The following is a 23,121-nucleotide window of genomic DNA, read 5'->3' on the forward strand; positions in this document are numbered from 1 at the left end:
AAATAAATGTGTATGAATCATAAAGATCAGAGAACATGCCCCAGAGTTCAGAAGTCACTCAAGGTGAAATGAGGGGAATAATGAGCTTAATGTATAGTCCATTGTTTCAATTGATCTGTTTGAGAAAATTATTGGGTAACATATGCAAGCCCTTTATATTAAGATGGATTCCATAAAGCTATAGGAAATCATAGACCACCTTATCATACAGGCCAAAGGATTCTAAAATAAAGGACTAGATTCCTGATGGATTTGGGTAGAGGCAACATGATTTTCAGAAAACTGTAAGCTGATTATCAGTAATATACAGTATATTCAGAGGGGAGTGATGGGCTAGGGAGGAGGGTGGAATCTGTCATGTGTTATTGGCTATCAGTGAGCAGGTCTACTGGCATGGAAACTGCATCAGTGAAGGAAAGGAATCAAAGCCTCCAGTTGTTAGAAGATTTGAAAGAGGAATGCCTGGGTGGCTCAGTCAGTTGAGCATCTGCCTTTGGCTCAGGTCATGGACCCAGGATCCTGGGATTGAGCTCTGCATTGGGCTCTCTGCTCAGTGGCGAGTATGCTTCTCCTTCTCCCTCTTGATCTGTCTCACACTCTCTCTCAAATAAATAAATAAAATCTTAAGGAAAAAAAAAAGATTTGAAAGACCATTCTGTAGGGGAAGAGGTAGACATTTTCATTACCCGTTGCATGAGCAAATAACTGGGTTTCAATGCATTAACACTCAAGGAAGACATATTTTGAGTTTGTATACATCAGTCTCTCCCAACTCCAGTTCTGATGATCTGTTTTGCAAAATCATCAACAGAAGACATAGGCCAGAAATCTAGTTCTAAACCTCTTTCTGAGCATACCGCTGACTGTAGAGCCAAGCAGGAAGAATCTGAAACTCGTGATGTGTTAGGGATACCTTAAAGATGTCATATGTTAGAGATACCTTCTGGGCATTGCCATGTCCACCAAGATTTCCCCCAAGGCTCACCATGCTGGTTCAGCCCAAATGAAACTTGAATTTCCACTTTGGTTTCACTTAGCAGGCTTACTTAGCCACTGGACCAGAATGTGCCCTGATTCCAGCCCAGTTTGCACCAGCCCCTTGTCTGAGAATATTGGGTTTTAATTCTTATGCCATCAACCACTACCCTAAAGTATTATCTGGTGATTTAGGTGCTTAGGCTTTATGGACAAACAGAGTTGGGTTTGCATCTTGGTCCATCACTTTACTACTTCTGTGATACGGACCAAGTTCCTTGGCCCTTCTAAACCTCAACTTTCCCCCTTAAGATAGAAACAATTCATTTAGCTTATTTAGAAGGTATTAGACAATATCTTCAGTAATCTTAGCCAAGTGCCTATTCATATTGAGTGCTGGATAGAGTAGCCCCTTCATTGCATTGGGCCTCCTGGAATATAGACCCCAGAGGAATCAACTCAATTCTCTACAACCCTTTGGATGTATTCTGAACTGATATTATTTCATTTGTAGGTGCCAGAACTGCAAAGTTCCTTGCTTTAGTCATGACCTCAACTTTTTAAGCTTCTTGTCTCCCCCAGTGGTCTATATCACTGTGGTCCTTGCATCCTTCATGAGGGAACCTTCCTATATTATGGCATGAAGACTGATTAGAATGCAGCCATCTCAAAATCTATGACCTGTATTCAGCAGAGGTTGATTGTGAATGACTAATTAAATGGAGACTAGGAAGAAGTGAGCAAACCTGTAGGTAAAACAGACCACTAATATCTTCATGGTCAATACTGAGGGATCCACCAACAACAGATACTTGTTTAAAACCAATACCTGAGAGGGGCTCATTAGATTATCTCTGGAAAAGATGAGTAGAGTAAGTTTTTCTACAAAGATGAATAGAGCTTTAACATCGATAATAGGATTAAACTTAGGGAGGAAAGAGCAAATGATTAGAAGAGAAATTTGAAAAATCTGGGATTCTTATAGATTGGTTCCAGTTCTTATTTTCTGTCATCATCAAATAAAATGCAGTAGGAGAGGTTTAAAAGTTACTGAAATTTCTAGGTAACATTAAAATCTCTAAGAAGGAGGGACTTAGAGTTGAATTACAGAAAGAGGTTTTATGAACACTTTCATATATGTGTAAAAGTAGTCAGAAAAGGCAAATATTTTATCCAATATGCCTCAGTAAAAAGAATTTTATTTATAAACTAAACACGGTTGAGATGGGCGACTGGAGATCAGGTGTAAGATGAGTTTGGGGACTTCGGCTTTGTCTTTTGTACACTGTAGGTTTCTGGTGGTGAAGTTCATGGATACAAATGGGTAAGAGAATTGTGACATATATCATATTTTACATCCAAGAAATCTGGTAAGGGTGGTGGAATCTCGGAGCTATGACAATGGAAATTAACTTTGAGATGAGTGAAATGCATATTTAGCATGTACTGGCAGGGCCTAAATTATGGGTTGAGGATTCTTGCACTTGCTTCTTACCCTGTCCTAATAAGAACTTATTAAATACTTGTGAGTCCATTAACTAAAAACATTACCCTGATATGCTGCTGTAGCTGGAATGGGTATGAAACTTGCCATCAGAAAGGATATTGAAAATGAAACATATATTATTGAATCATCATATAAGGCTTTTGCATCTATAGCTAATGCACCTGGCACAGTTGATTTACCCAGAAATGTGGGGGGAAAAGCAAAAGACCTCAAGAAAAAGACAAGTGAAAATTTTCCTGAAATTTTATAATAGATCAAAAGATGGAGACATTCTATCTTAGGTGAGAAGAGGAAAGGATCCTAACTGACTTGTACACATACATGAGCAATGTGGATAATGTGATTTAAAAATAGGATACCATATACTAAAACACAGGCACAAGTGGCTGTCTTTGAAATTTCAGAGTGACAAATATCAGAAAATAAAGGAACATGTCAATGCACATAGAGGGCAATGTGTTTTTAGAACACGTGCATGCTGTATGTGGGAAACATAGGTGGACTATGTTAAGCTTCTTGTCTCCCCCAGTGGTCCATATAGGAGGGACTCAGAACTGAAGTAGTAATTCAGGCATAGATTTGAGACAGTAAGTGTTTCTATGAGCCTATCTTTCCAGATGAGTGGTAATGGGACTTTGGTCTGTGTGGATTTAATTAGAAGTCCCTTTGTTCCAAATACATTTATCTACTTTACTGAACATAGGGCTAATGTTGCTGCTCAGAGTTAGAATCTTAATATTTGTATTTTCTTGGCATGTCTACAAGCCAACCAGGAAGAGATTTTAAATCTGCTAAGATACTAAAATTATCACTAAGTTTGTCCCCGAGAACTTCACACCTGATTATTTAGTGAAGTGGGGAACTCTGGCTTGTTCATAAATCATGATTCATCTCTAAGCGGCTGCTTGGCAGCCTCATTCATGAACATTACATTCAGTACCAGATCAGAAATTCTTCAAATTGATTTTTAGGGCATGAATATTTGATATTGTACATTGTATAGATAGATATATTTTCAGGATTCTTATTCTGAATGAACTTTGTAAAATAAAATAAATCTCTTGAGTACTGGTAAATTGATTTCCCATCCATGGCATGCCCTCAGTTGTATTGTTTGCTAACGCAATGTCATCTGAATTTGTAAACTCCATATCATCTGAAAATTGAAGATCTTCAAAAGACCATGTGAAAGTCTCATTCAAGAGATTCTCTACTTCCATGATACATCATCCTTAATTCAGTACTTGATATTGATGTTTTTAGGTATTGGCTTTTTATGAAAAGTTAAATAGAAAAATTTAGAGAGTTTTATAAAAATCTCTTGTTTGGCCATTGCTCTCATCTTGTTTATCAGGCTTAATTCTGGTAAATCTATAATCTTACTTTTAATTTTAAATTTAAAATGAGTAAATAAAACTTCTCAATGTAATCTATTCATCCAGCAGTATAATCTTGTGGAAATAATAATGAATATTAAGCACAAGTCATATTTTACATATGTACATTTGGCAAAATACTGAGCCTCTCTTTGATGGGCATGCTGCTTCAGAGTTTGAGTTCCATCCATACACTATAGAAACACAGTGCGATATTATGGCTATGTTCTCACTCATACTTTAGCGACGTGTGAATAAAACAATAGGGCTTAACATTACTTTTACAATAAAGTTTACATTTAAGGTAAAAAAAGTAAATCAATTTTGTGAAACTTAAAAATAATCAGGTGCGATAAAGGAGAAATAGAAAGAAGTTTTGTATTCTCGTACCACCAGTATGAGCTTGGGTCAGTCTCATGTGAGCCTCATGCCTCTATATGCTGTCTACAAGACACTTCAGAGATAAAGCAATAATGACTGAAAGTTAAGGGATGAAAAAAGATTACATATAAATGGAAAACAAAATAAAGCTGGTGTAGCTATGCTCAGACAAAATAGACTTTAAAACAAAGACTGTGCTAAAAGAGAAAGGGGGCAGAACATAATGGTAAAAGAATCAAAAGAAGAAGATATAACATAAAATTCTATGCACCATGCATAGGAGCACCCAATATACAAAGCAAATATTAATAGACTTAAAGGTAGAAATTGACAGCAATATAATAATAGTAGGGGAATCTAACCCTCACTTACATCAATAGATAGATTATTCAGACAGAAAATCAATAAGGAAACATCAGCCTTAAATGGCACATTACACCAGAAGAACTTAACAGGTATAGATAGAATATTCCATTCAAAAGCAGCAGGATACACATTCTTATAAAAAGCACATGGAACATTCTCTAGGGTATCTCACATGTTAAGCCTCAAAACAAATCTCAGTAAATTCAAGAAAACTGAAATCATATCAAACATCTTACCTGACAACAACGGTATGAAACTAGAACTCAATTACAAGGGGCACCTGGGTGGCTCAGTTGGTTAAGCATCCGACTCTTGATTTCAGCTCAGGTCATAATCGTCGGGTCATGGGATTGAGCCTTGAGTCAGGCTCCATGCTCAGCACAGAGTCTGTTTGGTGTCCTCTCCCTCTGCTCCTCTCCCCACGCCCCACTCATAAGCTCTCTCTCTCTCTCTCTCAAATAAATAAATAAATAAATAAATAAATAAATAAATAAATAAATACTGAAAATCCTAAAAAAATTCAATTACAAGAAGAAAACTAGAAAAACTACAAATGAATGGAAATTAAACAACTTGTTAGTGAACTACTACTGGATCATACAGGAAATCAAAAGAGAAAAAAATCTAGAGACAAATGAAAACAGAAATATAACATGCCAAAATCTATGGGATGCAGGAACAGAGATTCCAAGACTGAAGTTCATAGTAATACAGGCCTAACTCAAGAAACAAAGAAAACTCACATAAATAATTTACCTTGACACCTATAGGAACTCAAAAAAAAAAAAAGAAGAAAGAAAATTCAAAATTAGTAGAAAGAGGGAAATAATAAATATCAGAGTGGAAATAAGTGAAATAAAAACAAAACAAAACAAACAAACGAAGAAAAACCCCCAAACAATAGAAAACATCAATGAAACTAGGAACTGGTTATTTAAAAAGACAAACAAAACTGACAAACCTTTAGCTAGACTCACCACAAAAAGAAGAGAAAGGGCTCAAATAAAATCAGAAATGAAGGAGAAGTTACAACTCATACCACAGAAATAAAAGGGATTGTTAAAGACTACTATGAACGATTACATGCCAACAGATCAGACAACCTAGTAGAAATGGTAAAATCCCTAGAAACTTAGTTTCATCCAAGGCTGAATCATGAAGAACTAGAAAATCTGAACAGATCAATTACTAGTAAGGAGATTGAATCAACAATCAAAAATTTTCCAACAAACAAAAGTCCAGGACTAGATAGCTTCATTGGTTAATTCTACCAAACATTCAAAGATTTAATACCTATTCTCAAACTTCCAAAAAAGTAAAGAACAGGGAATGCTTCCAAACTCATTTTATGAGGCCAGCATTAATTACCCTGATACCAAAACTGGACAAAGACAACACAAAAAAGAAAATTACAGGCCAATATCCCCAATGAACATAAATGCAAGAATCCTCAACAAAATATTAGCAAACTGAATGTAACAATGCATTAAAAGGATCATATACCATTATCAAGTGGGATTTATCACACAGATGCAAGATTCAACATCTACAAATCAATGTGGTCCACCACATTAACAAAAGCGAAAGCTAGAAATCATATGATCAACTCAATAGATGCAGAAAAACCATTTGATGATATTTAACATCCATTTATGATAAAAACTCTCAACAAAGAGGTATAGTGGGAAGGGACTACAACCCAATAAAGGTCATATATAACAAACCCACAGCTAATATCATTTTCAACAGTGTAAAGCTGAAAGCTTTTCCTCCTAAGGATGTCCACTCTCCCCATTTTCATTCAACATAGTATTGCAAACAGTAGGCATAACAATTATGTGCAAAAATTTGTTGTGCTTCTACAAACTGGTAACAAAGTATCAGAAAGAAAAAAAAATATATCCACTTACAGTTGCATCAGAAGGAACAAAATACCTAGTAATAAATTTAATGTAAGAAGTGGAAGACTTAAAGTGGAAGACACTTAAAACTATAAGACCCTGATGAAAGAAACTGAGGACAGAAAGAAATGGAAAGATATTTCATGCTTATGGATTTGAAGAATTAATCATGTTAAAATGTCCAGATACCCAAAACAGTCTATAGATTCAGTGCAATTCCTATCAAAATTCCAATGGCATTTTTCATAGAAGTAGAAAGAAGAATTCTAAATTATATGTGGAACCACAAGAGACCCCAAATAGCAATTTTGAGAAAGAGCAAAATTGGAGGCATCATGCTTCCTGATTTCAAACCATACTACAAAACTATAGTAATCAAAATATGGTATGATGTTGGCATAAAAACAGACACAAAGATCAATGGGACAAAATAGAGAGCCCAGAGATAACCCCACGCATATATGGTTAACTAATTTATGAAAAATTAGGCAAAATATATGATGGAGAAAAGACTGTGTCTTCAACAAATGGTGCTGGGAGAACTGGAGAGCTACATGCAAAAGAATGAAACTGGACAAATATCTTATAAAATACACACAAATTAATTTAAAATAGATTTAAGGCTTGACTGTGAGACCCAAATCCATAAAAATCCTAGAAGAAAATATGAATTGTAAGCTCTTTCACATCAGTTGTGTGTGTGTGTGTGTGTGTGTGTGTGTGTGTGTGTGTGTACGTATATTTGGAACTGACTCTAAAGGCAAGGGCAACAAAAGTAAAATAAACAAATAGGGCATTAAACTAAAAAGCTTCTGCACAGCAAAGGAAACCATTAACAAAACCAAAAGTCAACCTACTGAATGGGAGAAGATATTTGGAAATCATATATCTGATAACAGGCTAATACCCAAAATATAGAGAGAACTCATACAACTCAATGAGAACAATAAAAAAAATTGATTAAAACATGGGCAGGAAATCTGAATGGACATTTTTCCAAAGGAGACACACAGATGACCAACAAGTACATGAAAAGATGCTCAACATCACTAATCATCAAGGAAATGCAAATCAAAACCACAATAAGCTATCACTTACACTTGTCAGAGTAGTTATTATCAAAAAGACAAGAAATAACAAGTGTTGGCAAGGCTGTGGAGAACAAGCAACACTCATGCACTGTTGCTGAGAATGCAAACTGGCGCAGCCACTATAGAAAACAGCATGGAGATGCTTCAAAAAAATTAAAAATAGAATGACCATATGATCCTGCAATTCCATTACTGGATATCTATCAAAAAAATGAAAATGCTAATTCAGAAAAATAACACACCCCTATGTTCACTGCAGTATTATGTACAATAGCCAAGATATGCTAACAACCCAAGTGTACATCAATGGATGAATGGATAAAGATGGCCCATGATGGTATTATGCTAAGTAATATAAGTCAATGAGAGGAAGACAAATACCACGTGATTTCACTTACCATGTGGAATCTAAAAAACAAAGCAAACAAACAAAAGAAACAAAATCTAGACTCTTAGATATTGAGAACAGATTGGTGTTGCCAGAAGGGAGGGATTTGGGGTATGGACAAAATGGGTGAAAGAAATCAAGAAGTACAATCTTCCAATTATAAAATAAAAAAATCAGGGGGATGTAATGTACAGCATGGAGAATACAGACAATGATATTATACGGACAATTGTATTGTATGGTGACAGATGGCAACTAGACTTATTGTGATAACCATCTTGCAATGTAGACAAATGTTGAATCATATGTTGTATACCTGAAATGAATATACTATTGCATATCAGTTATACCTCAATAAAAATATTTAGACAAAATAATTCAAAACTGCAATTCTTTCTGAAAAACAACTGGTTCTGATTGAAAATGTCAAAGAAAATAAATAATCCCACATCTATTTGTCCTTCTCAAGTCAACATAAAACCTTAAAATTGTTCTTCAAAATGGAAGGTGTGCTTATTTTTCATTTCAAACTAAAAGCAAAACAAAAGAAAACAAAAACCTGTAAAAATTTATGGAGGCTTCAAAATTGAGTGAAAAAATAGAATAGTCCCCCACAAAGCCTTTTAAAAAAATTAAGTTTTATTTATTTGAGTAATTTCTACCCACAATGTGGGGCTCAAACTCACGATCCTAAAATCAAGGGTTGCATGCTGTTCTGACTGAGCCAGCCAGATGCCCCTTAAAATCCAATTTTTAAAATGAAGAAAACCCGTGCTTTCTGTAAATATTACAACCTAATATTATAGGCAACCCAGAATAAAGATGATAATAATAGTATTCTCAAGATTCAATCTGCCATAACTAATCCCAATCCTCAGTTTACTATTATTTTCAATTAGCAATATTGATGAGTATGGCGATTATCAAATAACGATGAACATAAAATAGAAATCTGTTTCCAACTGGTGGGGCCAACACAGAAAAATATAGACAACAGCAATTTGAAACCATAGGTGGCATTAATTTAATGGGGAAAACAAGTAGGGAGAATATGAGAAGGACAGACTACTCTATCAATTGCCAAATCTTCAATCTTATGTACATTTAGGGAAAAATAAATATTTGGAGATGTTTTTCCTTAAATTGTAAGCAATGTAAAGTAATGCATTATTTTATTTAGTGCATGAGTTTCTGGTGCCTCCTCCAGGTGCCTCTTGCTCTGTGCCTTGGCCTCCCTTTCTAACCTCAGTCTGGGGACAGCTTTCACTACGCCGGAGCTCAAGAGTTTGGGCCTTGGGGTGGGGGCGGAAAGTTCTTTTTCACAGCTTGGAGCACACTGTCCTTCACTTCCTAGGCGAAGATTGTTTCTAATGTCAGAATGATTCTACATTTTATATTTGTCTTGTCTTTTTAAACCTTTTAATTGTTTTCAAATCTTGAATAGAGGCTATTGAGTACAGTGTCTTTAAAGTCAGACCAGACTACAGATTCTCATGCTGAGATTTTTACGGATTGTTCAGTTTTGGTCAGATTATATAACTGAGCTCGCTGGGTCATTAGGAGGTGTGCGAAGTACCTGGTACATAATGAACAAGTGAGTAAATAAATACATACCCAATAAATCAATACATTCTCATTAACAATCAGACTCTTGCAGTATCCTTCTGTTTTTATAGATGAAGAATTGAGACCCGGTCAGTGAATTACTTAAGTTACCAGAAGAGGAGGAAAACATGAAACTTTTTTGCAACAGGCATCCTAATTTCCCTTGGAACTGGAGCCATGCTGGAGATAGGACTCATATACCATCTAATTATTTCTGAATGGACACTCCACAGTTATTAAGCTACCAAGAATCTGGGTAGAGGAAAATGATAGAAATGCTCACTGGTTACCATTATTACATCTCAGATTCATTCATTGGAAGAGAAAAGATGTCCTACCCAGATGCTGTCTTCTTGCTTATACTGTTTCCAGTTGCGTCCTGTGTCACTGAACATCAGGCTGTAACTCGTCACCCAGTCAGAGCTTCCGTATCTTCCCTGCGTGGCTACTGCTGTAATCTCTACCCTGTTTCCCAGGTCCATCTGGAGCCACTGTTGAGCATTGGAATCTGCTGGAGACCAACCACCAGTTCCTGGAAGAAGATCAGAGAGAGAGCAGTAGTAACATCCCACATGGCTGCAATGCTCAGCTCTCAAAGAGAAGTGAAATGGTGTGCTGCTAAGATGTCTTTACCCCCCACTGTGCCCTGCTCGTCCTTGCGTGGCTTGATTTCCATTCTCCTCTTCCATCCTATTCTCCTTTATGGTTCAAGATTCATCTTGAACCCACGCTGTTCCTTCTGTAACTCCTCCTGTCTTTCCTTGGGCATTCGTTCCCATTTTCTGGATTCCTAGTATAACCGGTACTATTTTTTTATTTTTATCTTCTTACAGCCTTAATCTTGTAACATGCTTTCTATCTTCTGCCTGACTGAGATCTCCTTCCTTCCTTCTTTTCTCTACTCTTTCATCCCTCCCTCTACCATGGCCCAGACATTTTTGCTGTGGATACAAAGATCAAAGATCATTGACTATATCTTTGACTCTGTCTCATCCATTCGACCGATGTTCACGGAGCACCTGGAGCATTCTGGGTACTGAAGAAAGAAAAACATGCAAATAAAAATGTTCAATGTGATGTGATGGGAAGGTTTATGAAAGGCAAACACAAGATGTGACAGGAAAACAGAGGACATAATGTCTCAGTAAGTGATCAGAAAAGCCTTGAGACAGTGATGATGAGACAGTAGAGCTGAAGAAGCAGGTATGACAATGTTGCAGGCAAACAAGGTTAAAGAGAGAAAACGTTGGAGAGATCAGACAGGGACATGGGAACAGCATACATAAAATCTCAGAGGGACATGAGACAGTGTACCACGTTTCTGGATCTACGTGGGATTCAGTATACTTGACACACAAAAATATTCTTACAGGGGACAAAAATTTTGGGCCCTAGAAGTTCATTATTTGATACCCTGGAACTTTGCAGAAGATCAATATTAGCTCTTGCTCAGTTGGAAGACATGTGGCCTCAGTCTTCTGTATTCATTTCACATAGGAATAACGAAGTCAATAATCATTTTTAGTGACCCAAGAGTTCATAAATCTTCCAAATACTGAGTGGAATCCTGGAAAGGCAGAATGTGTATGCCATGGGTGGGGATGAGAGAGAAACAACACCTTTGTGAAGCACCTTGCTCAGGGTATCAAGTTGGGGAGTTAATTAAATTTTCAATTTAGAGGACTTAATCAATAATCCCTTTTGATTTCAAGCTATGTCATTGAAAATCATTTTAGTAATGTCCCGGTCTACTTTCTCACTATCTCAGAAGGAGTCAATGGGACTTCTCCTTGGTAATCGAGAAATTTTCTGAGTCCTGGCTCCCCAGTGCAGAAAGCCTATCATCAATGGAAGTGGACATGTAGACACAAGACATGGAGGATGTGAGGTGGACCCTACTTTAGTCATAGGCACATACTACAAGTTGTGTGTTGATTCTCTCCTAATAGCTACCACTGTTAAGTTTTTGTTTGATTTTTTTTTTTCACATTCCTGAGAAGACTGAAATTCATGGACAGGAAGAGAAGGAACATGCTCAGCATCTATTGTGAAATGTATTTTATTAAGTGTTTCACAAGATGTGGATACAGTGGCAGATATGGCTGATTTCCTTAATATCCATTTTTCTTCTTCTGTGGTAGATGTGAAATTTCATTTCATTTCTCTCTCCATCCTATTATACTTATAGCCACAGCAATAAGTTCTCTCCAATCAAAATGTGACTAGGAAGAAGACATGCCACTTCCAAGCCAACTGGTCTCTTCCCCACTTGTTTCCCCTTCTATCACTGATGGATGCAGTTGGCACCAAGGCTCTAGTTGATGGCAAAACAACAACATGGAAACATCCTGGAATCCCATATCATCACATGAAGAAAAGCATCTGTCTACTTGAATGCCTGACCCAAATAATAATATCAACAAGAACTAAACATCTATGTTGTTTAAGACATTGAACATTAGAGGGTGCCTGGGTGGCTCAGTTGGTTAAGCGACTGCCTTCGGCTCAGGTCATGATCCTGGAGTCCCAGGATCGAGTCCCACATCGGACTCCCTGCTCAGCAGGGAGCCTGCTTCTCCCTCTGACCCTCTTCCCTCTCATGCTCTCTATCTCTCATTCTCTCTCTCAAATAAATAAATAAAATCTTTAAAAAAAAGACATTGAACATTAGAATTTTTTTGATACTGCAGTTCAGCCTACTTTAAAACATACATAATATCTTGTGAAATAAATAGCACAATTGCCATTATATAGTTCAGGAGAATGCGATCCAGCAAGTTTAGAACACCTAACACTTGGGATTCAAGCATAGCTCTTTGAGAATATTATGTAGCAGGAAAAAAAAAAAAAAAGGTTTCTAAAAACCCATAAAATCAATAAAGAGGAAAGGCACTGGGAGGAGGCATTTGAGCAGAGATTCTGACATGCCAGATCCTTCCGGACATTTTTATCAACCAGCTCTTTCTTCACTAACCTGTCCACAATTCCCAGTCTGGACTACCTTCTCTCAACTTCTCACAACTGACAGGGAGGCTTAAGAAGAGCTTTTACATTAAAAAAAAAATTAAAAAGTCCAAAATGACTCTGAGCCTACTCTTTATTTCCATTCAATTTCTCCTCCTGCCCATTTATGAACCTTCTTTCTTCTTTTTTTTTTAAAGATTTTATTTATTTATTTGAGAGAAAGAATGAGAGAGAGAGAGAGAGCACATGAGAGGGGGGAGGGTCAGAGGGAGAAGCAGACTCCCTGCCAAGCAGGGAGCCCAATGCAGGACTCGATCACGGGACTCCAGGATCATGACCTGAGCCGAAGGCAGTCGCTTAACCAACTGAGCTACCCAGGCGCCCCGAGCCTTCTTTCTTCTTAAGTGAAAAAAAGCAAGGTTGTATAAACTTTTATCTCAACAGTGTTAAAACATGATAGAAGAGAAATTTGTATGGTGATTTCTTCTGAGCGATAAAAATATGAGTGATTTCATCCTTTTATGCTTTTGCCTGTAACATATTTTCTATTATCAGCATGTCTTTCTTATATAAATGGAGACTCACATTATTCATATTTATTTGATTTATTGCATAAAGAATATGTACAGCAATTGGACAGCTGGTGAGAACTTGTGACTTTTTATGTGATCATCACTATTTTTGAAATAAAAACCCTCAAACATTAACTATTTCTCTTTTATCCTCAATAATCCACAGCCAGACTTCCTAGTCATGCTTTAAGATTTTTTCTTCATTTATTCTAATTATTCTCATACTCATATATGATAAGAATTTATGTTAAGAATGGAAGAGAAAAAACAAAATGACAAGGAACTCTCCCTGTCACCTCGCAAAGCATAAAATCAGAGTAGACTGACCAAAAACCAAACCAAACCACAAAACAAGACAAAACAAAAGAGGGAGAGTTAATGCTAGAAGATTTCTTCAAATTTGTCCAAAGAAAATCGCATCTTCCTTTTGCCCACAGTAAAATCCTTGGCTTATTAATCACCCTGAAATTAACCGAAATGGAATTGTTGCTGTTCACCTGCATTAACACATTAAGTTAAAAATGTTTAAATTTTTTTTTAATTTTAAAAATTTTTAAATTTTCTGGGTTTAAAAAACCCAGAAGCTTCAGACTAAGCTCTTACAACAAAGGGATACTATCTGGGTGATAATTGCCAAGAATTATTTCCCTGCTGTTGAAGATGTTCCCTGCATTACAGCTAATAGGCCAGGCATCCAGGGTTGCCGTGGTTGCTATGGAAAACATTTTGTTCCTTGCACCAAACAATAAATGTGTTTTCAAAATGATGAGAGAAGCCTAAAGATACTATTTGCAGCTACTCTAAACACACACCATGCCCACACTAGCTTTCTGTTTCTGAATTATTCTCTAAATTGGGGATGTAACATACACACAGATACCTGTGTTTGGCAAATCAAAGGTGTAAACTAAGGCAGGGCTGTCTGTAATTGTGGCTGAGGTATCAATGATTATGAACTGCAATTCCCATAATCCCTTCAATTTAAATTTAAGATAATTTAAATTCTCTTAAAGGGAAGATTTTAAAGGAAAACTAACTTCACTTTAGATTTTAATATCATCTAGAATTTTCCAATAGTTTTCAGACATGGGGTCCTGAATGATTTCCACACTATATCTTAGCACATCCCAAGTCCTGAACACTACATTTGCCTTATGTCACTTTTGGGAAGAAGATGGGAAAAGGAAATTACAGACTGAAAGCCATAAGAGACCTGGTTCAAGACATAGTTCTGCTCCTGAGGTTAGACTGGATGAGAAATTCTTCAAGGGGCTCAATCATCAGAAACACCTTGGAGGGCTTGTGAAGATGACAGTACACGTTCTTGGCTTTCTCCTTGATAACTCATTCAAGGGCCTAACCTGGGAATCTGATTTTTAGAAAGTTGTTCTTGATATGCTGAGTGGCTTGGGAAAAACTGGATGAGACAGCTTCTACAATTTTAGTTCTAATATTTTTCCGGTAAGAGTTGTTTTATTTATCTATGTAGTCATCCAAAATAGCTTAAATCCTACATGCTATTTTTGATATCAGCAACAACAGTAACAAAAAATAACAACCTGAAATTACCTCTGGACCCTAAAAATGGACACCCTTGTCTCATTTGTCCCCCAACTCCCCACACCAAACACAGATGTGTAGTTAAATTCAAACTTAACAATTGCCAAGGAAATCTGAAAAATTGTGAATTGAGAAATATCCACGTCAGCTCTTGCTTGAATAGTTACTTACACCCCCAGTTAACCCTTTTGCTCCTTCTCATCACCCCCATCCTGCACGCCCTTGGAGTGTTCATTCATACACACTATTAGCTGATGGGTGGTCCTTGCTAACTGCTCAGCACCACCCTGCGTACTTGGCACACACTGACTCATTCACCATCACAGTAGCTCTATATGATAGATATTATTATTATGCCCATTTTAAAGGTGGTGACACTGAGGACAGAAAGGTTGGACAGCTTTTCCAAGATCACACAACTAGTAAGTGGCAGAACAAGGGATTCGAACCCACAAAACCAGGACCCAGAGCCCAAACACTTAACCACTTGACAACACCACCTCTGAAGAGGATGGACAGAAAACCCTTCCCCTGCTCATTTCTCTTTTCCAAAATAGCCATTCTCATGAGAAACACGATTCACACTTCACATTTTGCTTTGAATATCTCACCCGATTCCCATAGCAATCAACAATATATTTTTAACTTCGATTTATGAGAGAATAAAGCAGCCTCAAAGGGTCAACCAGTTTATGGTGGTGAGAGACTGTTCTCCAACCCAGTCCTTCTGATGTCTCGTCCTTCCTGAGGTTTCATTGGGGACAAGTGTCTTCAGTCTTAGAAATTATCCTTATGGGGCACCTGGGTGGCTCAGTCGTTAAGCGTCTTCCTTTGGCTCAGGTCATGATCCCAGGGTCCTGGGACTGAGCCCCGCATCAGGCTCCCTGCTCGGTGGGAAGCCTGCTTCTCCCTCTCCCATTCCCCCTGCTTATGTTCCCTCTCTCACTGTGTCTCTCTCTGTCAAATAAATGAATAAAATCTTAAAAAAATTATCCTCATGGAGAATTCTAAACAAGGTTTAAACTAAGACAAGACAAACAGATCTTCTGACTCCCAGCAGCTCCCTCCTCAGCCCTTTATACCATGATGCTTATTCCTCACTTCACATGATAGGGTAGGCTCTAAGCATGAAACAGAATAACTGGTAGAAAATGGAGGAATTCCTCAGTTTCTACACTTAGTTCCACTTCTATTTTATTTTATTTTTTTATTTTATTATGTTAGTCACCATACAATACATCATTAGTTTTTGATGTGGTGATCCACAATTCATTGTTTTCATATAACACCCAGTGCTCCATGTAGTACATGCCCTCCTTAATACCCATCACCGGGCTAACCCATCGCCCCACCCCACCCCCTGTAAAACCCTCAATTTGTTTCTCAGAGTCCATAGTCTCTCATGGTTCATCTCTCCCTCCAATTCCCCCCCTTTCATTTTTCCCTTCCTTCTCCTAATGTCTTCAATACTATTCCTTATGTTCCACAAATAAGTGAAACCATATGGTAATTGACTTTCTCTGCTTGACTTTTTTCACTTAGCATAATCTCCTCCAGTCCCATCCATGTTGATATAAAAGTTGGGTATTCATCTTTTCTGATGGCTGAGTAATCTTCCATTATATATATGGACCACATCTTCTTTATCCATTCATCTGTTGAAGGGCACTATACTTTCAGGATCATTTCTATAGTTTATTTCCACTTCTAACTCAGAAAAGGAAGTAAGAGTTGATTGATGTCGCACACTGGAAATGGGGACAAAATGGATTATATATAGCCCTCTGCTCAGCAAAATTTTACAACTACAATTCAAAAAGAGAGTCAATTTAGTACAAGACCAACAGGAACTAGAATAGTCACACACACACACACACACACACACAGCATTTTCACACCTAATCTGTTGAAAGTACACAGCCATTTTTAAAAACCCTAAAATAAACCCTACAAGGGAATAGGTTTCTTAGGCATGTGCCTTTCCCCAGATTTACTCAAGGCCCTAAAAAGCTACAAGCACATTGTCACAAATGACTGGGAGGTTAGCTTGAATTACTAGCTGCATCATTAATTATTAAATATTTGATGCCTATGTAAGCAAAGTTTCAAGATTTTTCAGGGACAAGAGATAGTAATGAGAAAGGGAGAGACACTGCCCCATAAATATTTAACATTATATAGTATGGGTAAGAGTGGGGTCACAAACTTGCACACAGCATTCAGGAGGGATTCCTGCTCCTCCATGCACAGAGTTGTTATCATCCATTTATAACAGGACCTGTGGCTGGGCAGGGATTTCCAAGGCTGGTGAGGATGTTGGCTGGAAGCCTGGGCATCATCCTTCTGCTACTGGGCAGGTGTGGTAGGACCCAGGTGTTGCAGGCCAGCCCTGGCCAGGGCTCCCATACTTTTATCTGCATATTTATTTAGGCAATAAGGAGCCTCTTGGGGTAAAAGAAAGTGGGAACCTGACCAAACACCCTGTGGGTTTCAAAACAGATAAAAACCTGTTGGAAAACCTGAACTGTCCCTACTAAGGCCAATTTTCAGAGAAAACCAAAGGGGATCATAAGAGGAGACTCATGAAAGGGAGGGTAGAATCGGGATCTGATTCAGATCCAGTCATAACTGAGGCTGCCTCAAGAGTAATGTCAGGGTGACAGTGGCTCTCTTGGCTTGGGTTCCCCAGAAGTCAATTACAAGGCATGGATTTGAGTGTAAGTAGTTTATTTGGGAATTGACCCCAGGAAGTTGGGTTAGGCAGATGGAGCTGAGACAGGGAAGGAAGGAGCGCCAATCCTTGGCACATCAGCAAGCCAGCCTACCTGTGGATGAGCTTCAACCCATCAGTGCAGGATGCAATTTAGGGTTCTATTTCAAGTGTTATCACAATATATATTATATATATATATATATATATATATATATATATATATATATATATATATACACATACATATATCCCAACTCAGTCAAGTATTGCTTGAAACACATGGCAGGCAGAAAGAGAGCCCTCAGGTAGAGTAGGGAAGGTGTAGTTGTTGGGGTTGAAAGTGGTTATGTTGGGGGAATAGCCTCAAGGTTCCCCGCTGGTCTTCCTTAGCAGATGGATTCATCCCCCAACTGTGCATTCAGGCTGACAACTAGAACTGTCTGTCCTCTTCTCCAGAGATTTACCCTTTGCCAAACAGAAGCATGCTTGCCCAGGAAGCTGCCACTTCCCCATTCTCATCTCAGCCAGTGGTGGACTGCTACAAAGTTCCAAAAGTCAATCCCATTGTCTCAAGACATGGCTGATATTTATGGTGGAATCTGTGGTCCTGAACCTCCTCTTGGCATCAGAAGGAAGCTAGGCCTCAGTTGAGACCACATTTCTTGCTAGCTCCCCCCGCCCCTTTCTTCCCTCGCAACCTGTCTCTAGAAATCACTCCCCTGCAAATAATTTAAATTGGAAGTCCCATGTCAGCTCAGCTTTTCTGATGTCCTTGTACTGAAAGTGGTGAGGTCCAGGAGATATGGGCTCTGACAGCCCTTGTTACAGTGTGTATACTTGTTCACACACGTGTGTGTCTGCGTTTATCGGAGATAGCTGTGTTATTACTCTGAAGGGTTCTAATGCTCATTACTCAGTTCAGCTGTGATGTCCTACAGTGAGTACTTCCCTTGTGAAGAGTGGAGCCATTAAGGCCTTCATTGATCAGAAAAGTATATCAGGATGCACATTTCACAGTTCAGAAGTTATACAGGAAGTGAGGGAAATCAGCAGGAGGGCATTTGGGGTTTGGAAAGTTTGGAGGTCAGTCCCAGGGAGGATATCTCACATTTATGCCCCTTGCAGGTCAAGGCTTGATTCACATACACACAAAAACACCCAGGTGAGAAGGTCATGTATATAAAACTAGAAAAGACTGTAGAACTATACTGTTCAATGTGAGAGCTACTAACCACATATAGCTCTTTAAATTTAAATTAGCTTGACTTAAATTTTCAGTTCTTAAGTAGCCCTAGCCACATTTCAAAGGCCATGTGTACCTCATGGGTACCTTATTAGATAGCACAGCTAAAGAATATTCCATCTTTGCAGAAATTTCTATTGGCTAGCACTGCTCTAGAATTTCTCTTATAAAGTGGTGGAAGCTGAGTTCTATTTAATTTGTCAGATTAATACAATTTAACTCTACACATTGGCTGCTCAGGCCTGGGGGAGCTTTTAGTGGATTATTTATTCCTCATTTAATGGATATAAAATTATTGAGTTCCATCCATGAGTAAAGCAGTATAAAAGATTGAGGATCAAGGTAAGACACTCTTCCTATTTTTAGGCATATAGAGAAAAAAATGAGTCTCCGAAGATTTTTGAAGGGAAAATGGAGCAATGGAATTGAAAGTCATTTAAACCTGCAGATCTCATATTGTTGGCATTAGCACTTAAAACTTTTCTCTCATGAGCAGCATACTTTTTGCACAACTCATATACTGCATTTATCTTGGTTTCCTGGGCCAGTTTTATTCGAAAGACAGTGCCTAGTCTAAGTCTGGTGCATGAGTTGAAAGAGTCACCTTTGACTCCATGACTTTGGGCAAGTAATTTCTCTATTTCTATAAAAATAATATAGTTAAGTGTCCACTCTAGCAAGAATCAAGGATCAAGATAATATTTGTCTACTCAAAGGTTTTATGACTATGGCCACAAAATGGTTAAATAAAAATGTGTTTAATTGCTACTTCAAAAGCTTCATTTTGGGTTCCAAAAATTAACTCTGGCATCAGTTCAGCCCATTAGGAAGTTACTCCTTTGACTGGAAGATGTGCAACATAACCCATCAAAATTTTAGGAGATCTAGCTTGAGAGAGAGAGAGGAGAAAGAAGAAAAATAGTTATTCTCTTACTTCATACCAGATTATTAGTCTAAAGCCAGTCAAGGTAATTCCATCACCCTTGACTGTGATTGGGTCCGGGAGTGGACATATGACCCAATTATGGCTAGTTGGACAGAGGAAAAACTGCTGGTGATGTGAAAGCTGAGTGTTTAGGCAGGCTTGGGTCCTGGAAGTGTCTCACAGCTCTATGCCATGGTTCTCAAACCTGAGCACATCAGAATCAGTGGTTCTTAGGTTCTTAGGTCCTACTGCCAGAATTCCTGGTCCAGCAGGTCTGGGATAAGTCCAGACAATCTACATTTTTGTTAACAAATTCTGAGGTGATATTCAGCATGCTGTTGTTCTAAAGAATCAAATTTGATGGCTTAAAAGCAAGCATTAGGAGTCTATGCTTTCTGTTTCCCAGAATGTTGTTGAGTCTGGCTGAGATGTTGGGTGGGCATATTAGCTGGAGAAGGATGTGGCTCTTGAGGATGGCATTGTTGAACTGAATCCACCATCTCTGGAGCCTGTGCTCTGAGGACTTCCTTTGATGTAGGGTAATAAATTTTATTTTTATTCCTTTAGAAAAAAGTAGAATAAAGCACCAGATACAGAAAAACCTCACAAACCGAATACTTAGCTTAATAAGCTATTCCAGGGAGAACACCCTTGCGACTACTGTGCTGTTCAAGAAATAGAAGTATGGACACCTCTCAATTTCCATGCACCTAGCTTCAATCATTTAATATTTTTCACGCTACTGAGTTTTTTTTTTCAAGCTAGTGAGTTTTCTGTTATTTGCATACAAATTTACCCTACCAGAAATATCTTAAGGGATAATACCAATTGCTCTGAATACTTTTGTGGAAGGAATTGATTAGAAGCAAGTCCTTAGCAAAACAAATGACATGGATTCTCTTATAAAATCTGGATTTTTACGAAACATGTACATTGATTAGCAAAATAAAGTCCAGACACAAGTAAGTGATTGCACAGACAAGTCTAACTAAGAGAAGTTTAGTTTGAGACACTTGAAACGGGCCTCCAAGGAAGGGACCACCACAGAATATTGAGCATCCAAACTGGAATCCTGGAGAAAGATGAACTGCTTGTTTATATTAACTTCTGTTTTCTGGTTTCTTGGAGTTGGTTATATGTTATCATTTTCACTCCATATGGTGGATTTAATAATCCTTAGCTCATCTGTTTAGTGGCATTTCCACAATGTCTTAAGTGAAAGATTTCTAGATAGATTTTAAACAAATGAATTGAGTAGACCCTACCTAACTACTCCAGGTTAGACAAAGCGAAAGTATCCACCATACAATATGCTATTCAAATACAACTTATTTCCACTTGGGTGTGATCTTCATTACAAATACAGGTAAACTGTCAATCGCTAGATGGATATATGTCATTAATTACACTGCCCTTAGTTGCATTACTATATTTTTTAAGTTACAATGCTTTAAGTTAAAAGCAGTGAACTGGTAAACTGAAGATCTTGTCTCTTAGCGAAGTGTTAGTGGTATCACATAGGTGATTGCTTGAGTTAGCATTTTACAGAGTGCTACTTAGAAATAATCTCAGCTTGGCATTTCAAAGGAAGTGACCGGCTACCAGAAGAAAAAGTAAAGGGTCAATTACATGGATTTATCTATCACTCTCATTTTGCCGAATGTTGATGTTTAGAAGCTCTGAATTATATTATTAGTGAGCAAAAGTGTTCATGATTCCTTCTTCCACTCTTAACAGCATTGTGTTTTGCAGTTATCCTAGCTGAAGAGAGATAGGGTCATCACATTGGATTTGTCTACATTGAGACAGGGTCCCAAGGCTCCTATTAAATAGCAGATTTCGGGGCACCTGGGTGGCTTGTTAAGCGTCTGCCTTTGGCTCAGGTCATGATTCCAGGGTCCTGGGATCGAGCCCCGCATTGGGCTCCCTGCTCTGCAGGAGTCCTGCTTCTCCCTCTCTCACTCCCCCTGCTTGTGTTCCCTCTCTTGCTATATCTCTCTCTGACAAATAAATGAATAAAACCTTAAAAAAAGAGTTAAATAGCAGAAGATTTCTATTCTGTACCTCTCAATGATCTATTGCTGTCCTAGTCAGAGAAGAGGCCTAGGGCATTGTTTAAATATCTAGGTCAGGGTTTTGCCCACAGGCCTATTAGGCCATAGTATGATTTCAGGGGCATGGGGGAGGCACATATCTCTCTTTTTTCCTTGATGCCTGAAAATCCAGTCTTTGTGGTTCAAATACTGGTAATACCACTTGAACTGCCAAAATGACCTGAAAAGGGTGACTATTATGCCAACCCCACCTTTACTCAGATTAAGATCTCAAATCAACGTGAATAAAGATATTAGTTAACCTGGGGTAGACAGAACTAGATTCAATTCCAAATAATTAGCTGTGTATCCTTAGGTCAGTGACTTGACCTCTCTGAATTTATTTCCTCATCCTTAAAAATGTGAATGCTACCAACTCAGAGTACTGATATAATGACACAAATAGAGCTTAAGTTTCTACTTCTTGGTTTCGAGCACTGTTTCTTATTCATAATAACTTAGATAACTTTGATTTCCTCCCATCCCCCTGGCACCCATCTCTGAGATCCAGAGCTGAAAAAGGCACAGAAGTTAAGGATTGAAGGAGGAGAAGATCAAATTGGACTGTGTAAATGCAACTGTATCTAAAGCACAGGTTCTGACCAGAAGTTTGGGGGCAGAGGCTGAGATTCTGCATTTCTAACAAGCTCCCAGGTGATGCCTGAGGATCCACACAGAGACCACACTTTAAGTAGTGAGGAGAGCAGAAGGCCACAAAGGAAAGCACAGAACTTGACGCTGGTCATGCTGGGGGGTGTGGAAGAGTGAGGGCAGGAGAAAAGAAAGGAAAAGAGCTGAAAACAAGGAAAGAACCCTTCAAGTGGAGAAGAGGAAATGCAGTGACAGAATTCTGCATGTCTCACTGTCTTTTTAAACAGATTCAATGATATCCATATCACTCTTGGCTCGATCAATTCAGATGGGAGACTGGTGCTGTCATTTGCAAGCAGGCATCTTGGTGCTGTGTGTGAAATTGGACCCTCAGGATTGTCACCTAGCTATCTGGAACAAGTCCCCAGATAGCCGATATCATGGCAATTGCGAGAACCCTGATGCCTGAATTGTTCCAAATCCACTTCTCCTTACAGAAGGACCAGTGACACCAAACTGAAAACCAATTTCCAAAGACCTTCAGGGGTCCTTAGCTTTTTGCAACCAGTGCTGCCCAAGGAGAAAATAAAAAAAAAGTGTGCACGGAATCTGTGCCAAATGGGGGCAAGTGTTTTGAGCCTCTTCACTTGTCCACGAGCCCAGGAAGCTAAAAAGGCCTTGACATAAAAAATCAGATTCTCCATGGCAACAAAATTGTCATGCCAGAAACATACAATCTCAGCTCACACAGGCAGACATCTAAAAAATATATCAAGTGAGGAAGAGAGATTAAAATTTCAAGGTACAAATGGTAAAAGTAATTGCAAAACGGTGCATGGGGGAAAGAGGGATGGGGAAAGAAAAATACAA

General features: G+C 38.3%; 1 protein-coding gene across 1 annotated transcript in view; it reads right to left on the reverse strand.

The window, feature by feature from the left end:
- CNTNAP5 (contactin associated protein family member 5) overlaps positions 1 to 23,121 on the reverse strand; it is an 859,701-nt gene that overhangs the window by 645,536 nt on the left and 191,044 nt on the right. The window contains exon 3 of the mRNA XM_027590999.2: positions 9,929 to 10,122. Coding sequence (XP_027446800.2) covers positions 9,929 to 10,122 — 194 coding nt within the window. The remainder of the gene's footprint in view (positions 1 to 9,928; positions 10,123 to 23,121) is intronic.

Source organism: Zalophus californianus, chromosome 3 (assembly GCF_009762305.2).
Source record: "Zalophus californianus isolate mZalCal1 chromosome 3, mZalCal1.pri.v2, whole genome shotgun sequence".
NCBI classification, from domain to species: Eukaryota; Metazoa; Chordata; class Mammalia; order Carnivora; family Otariidae; genus Zalophus; species Zalophus californianus.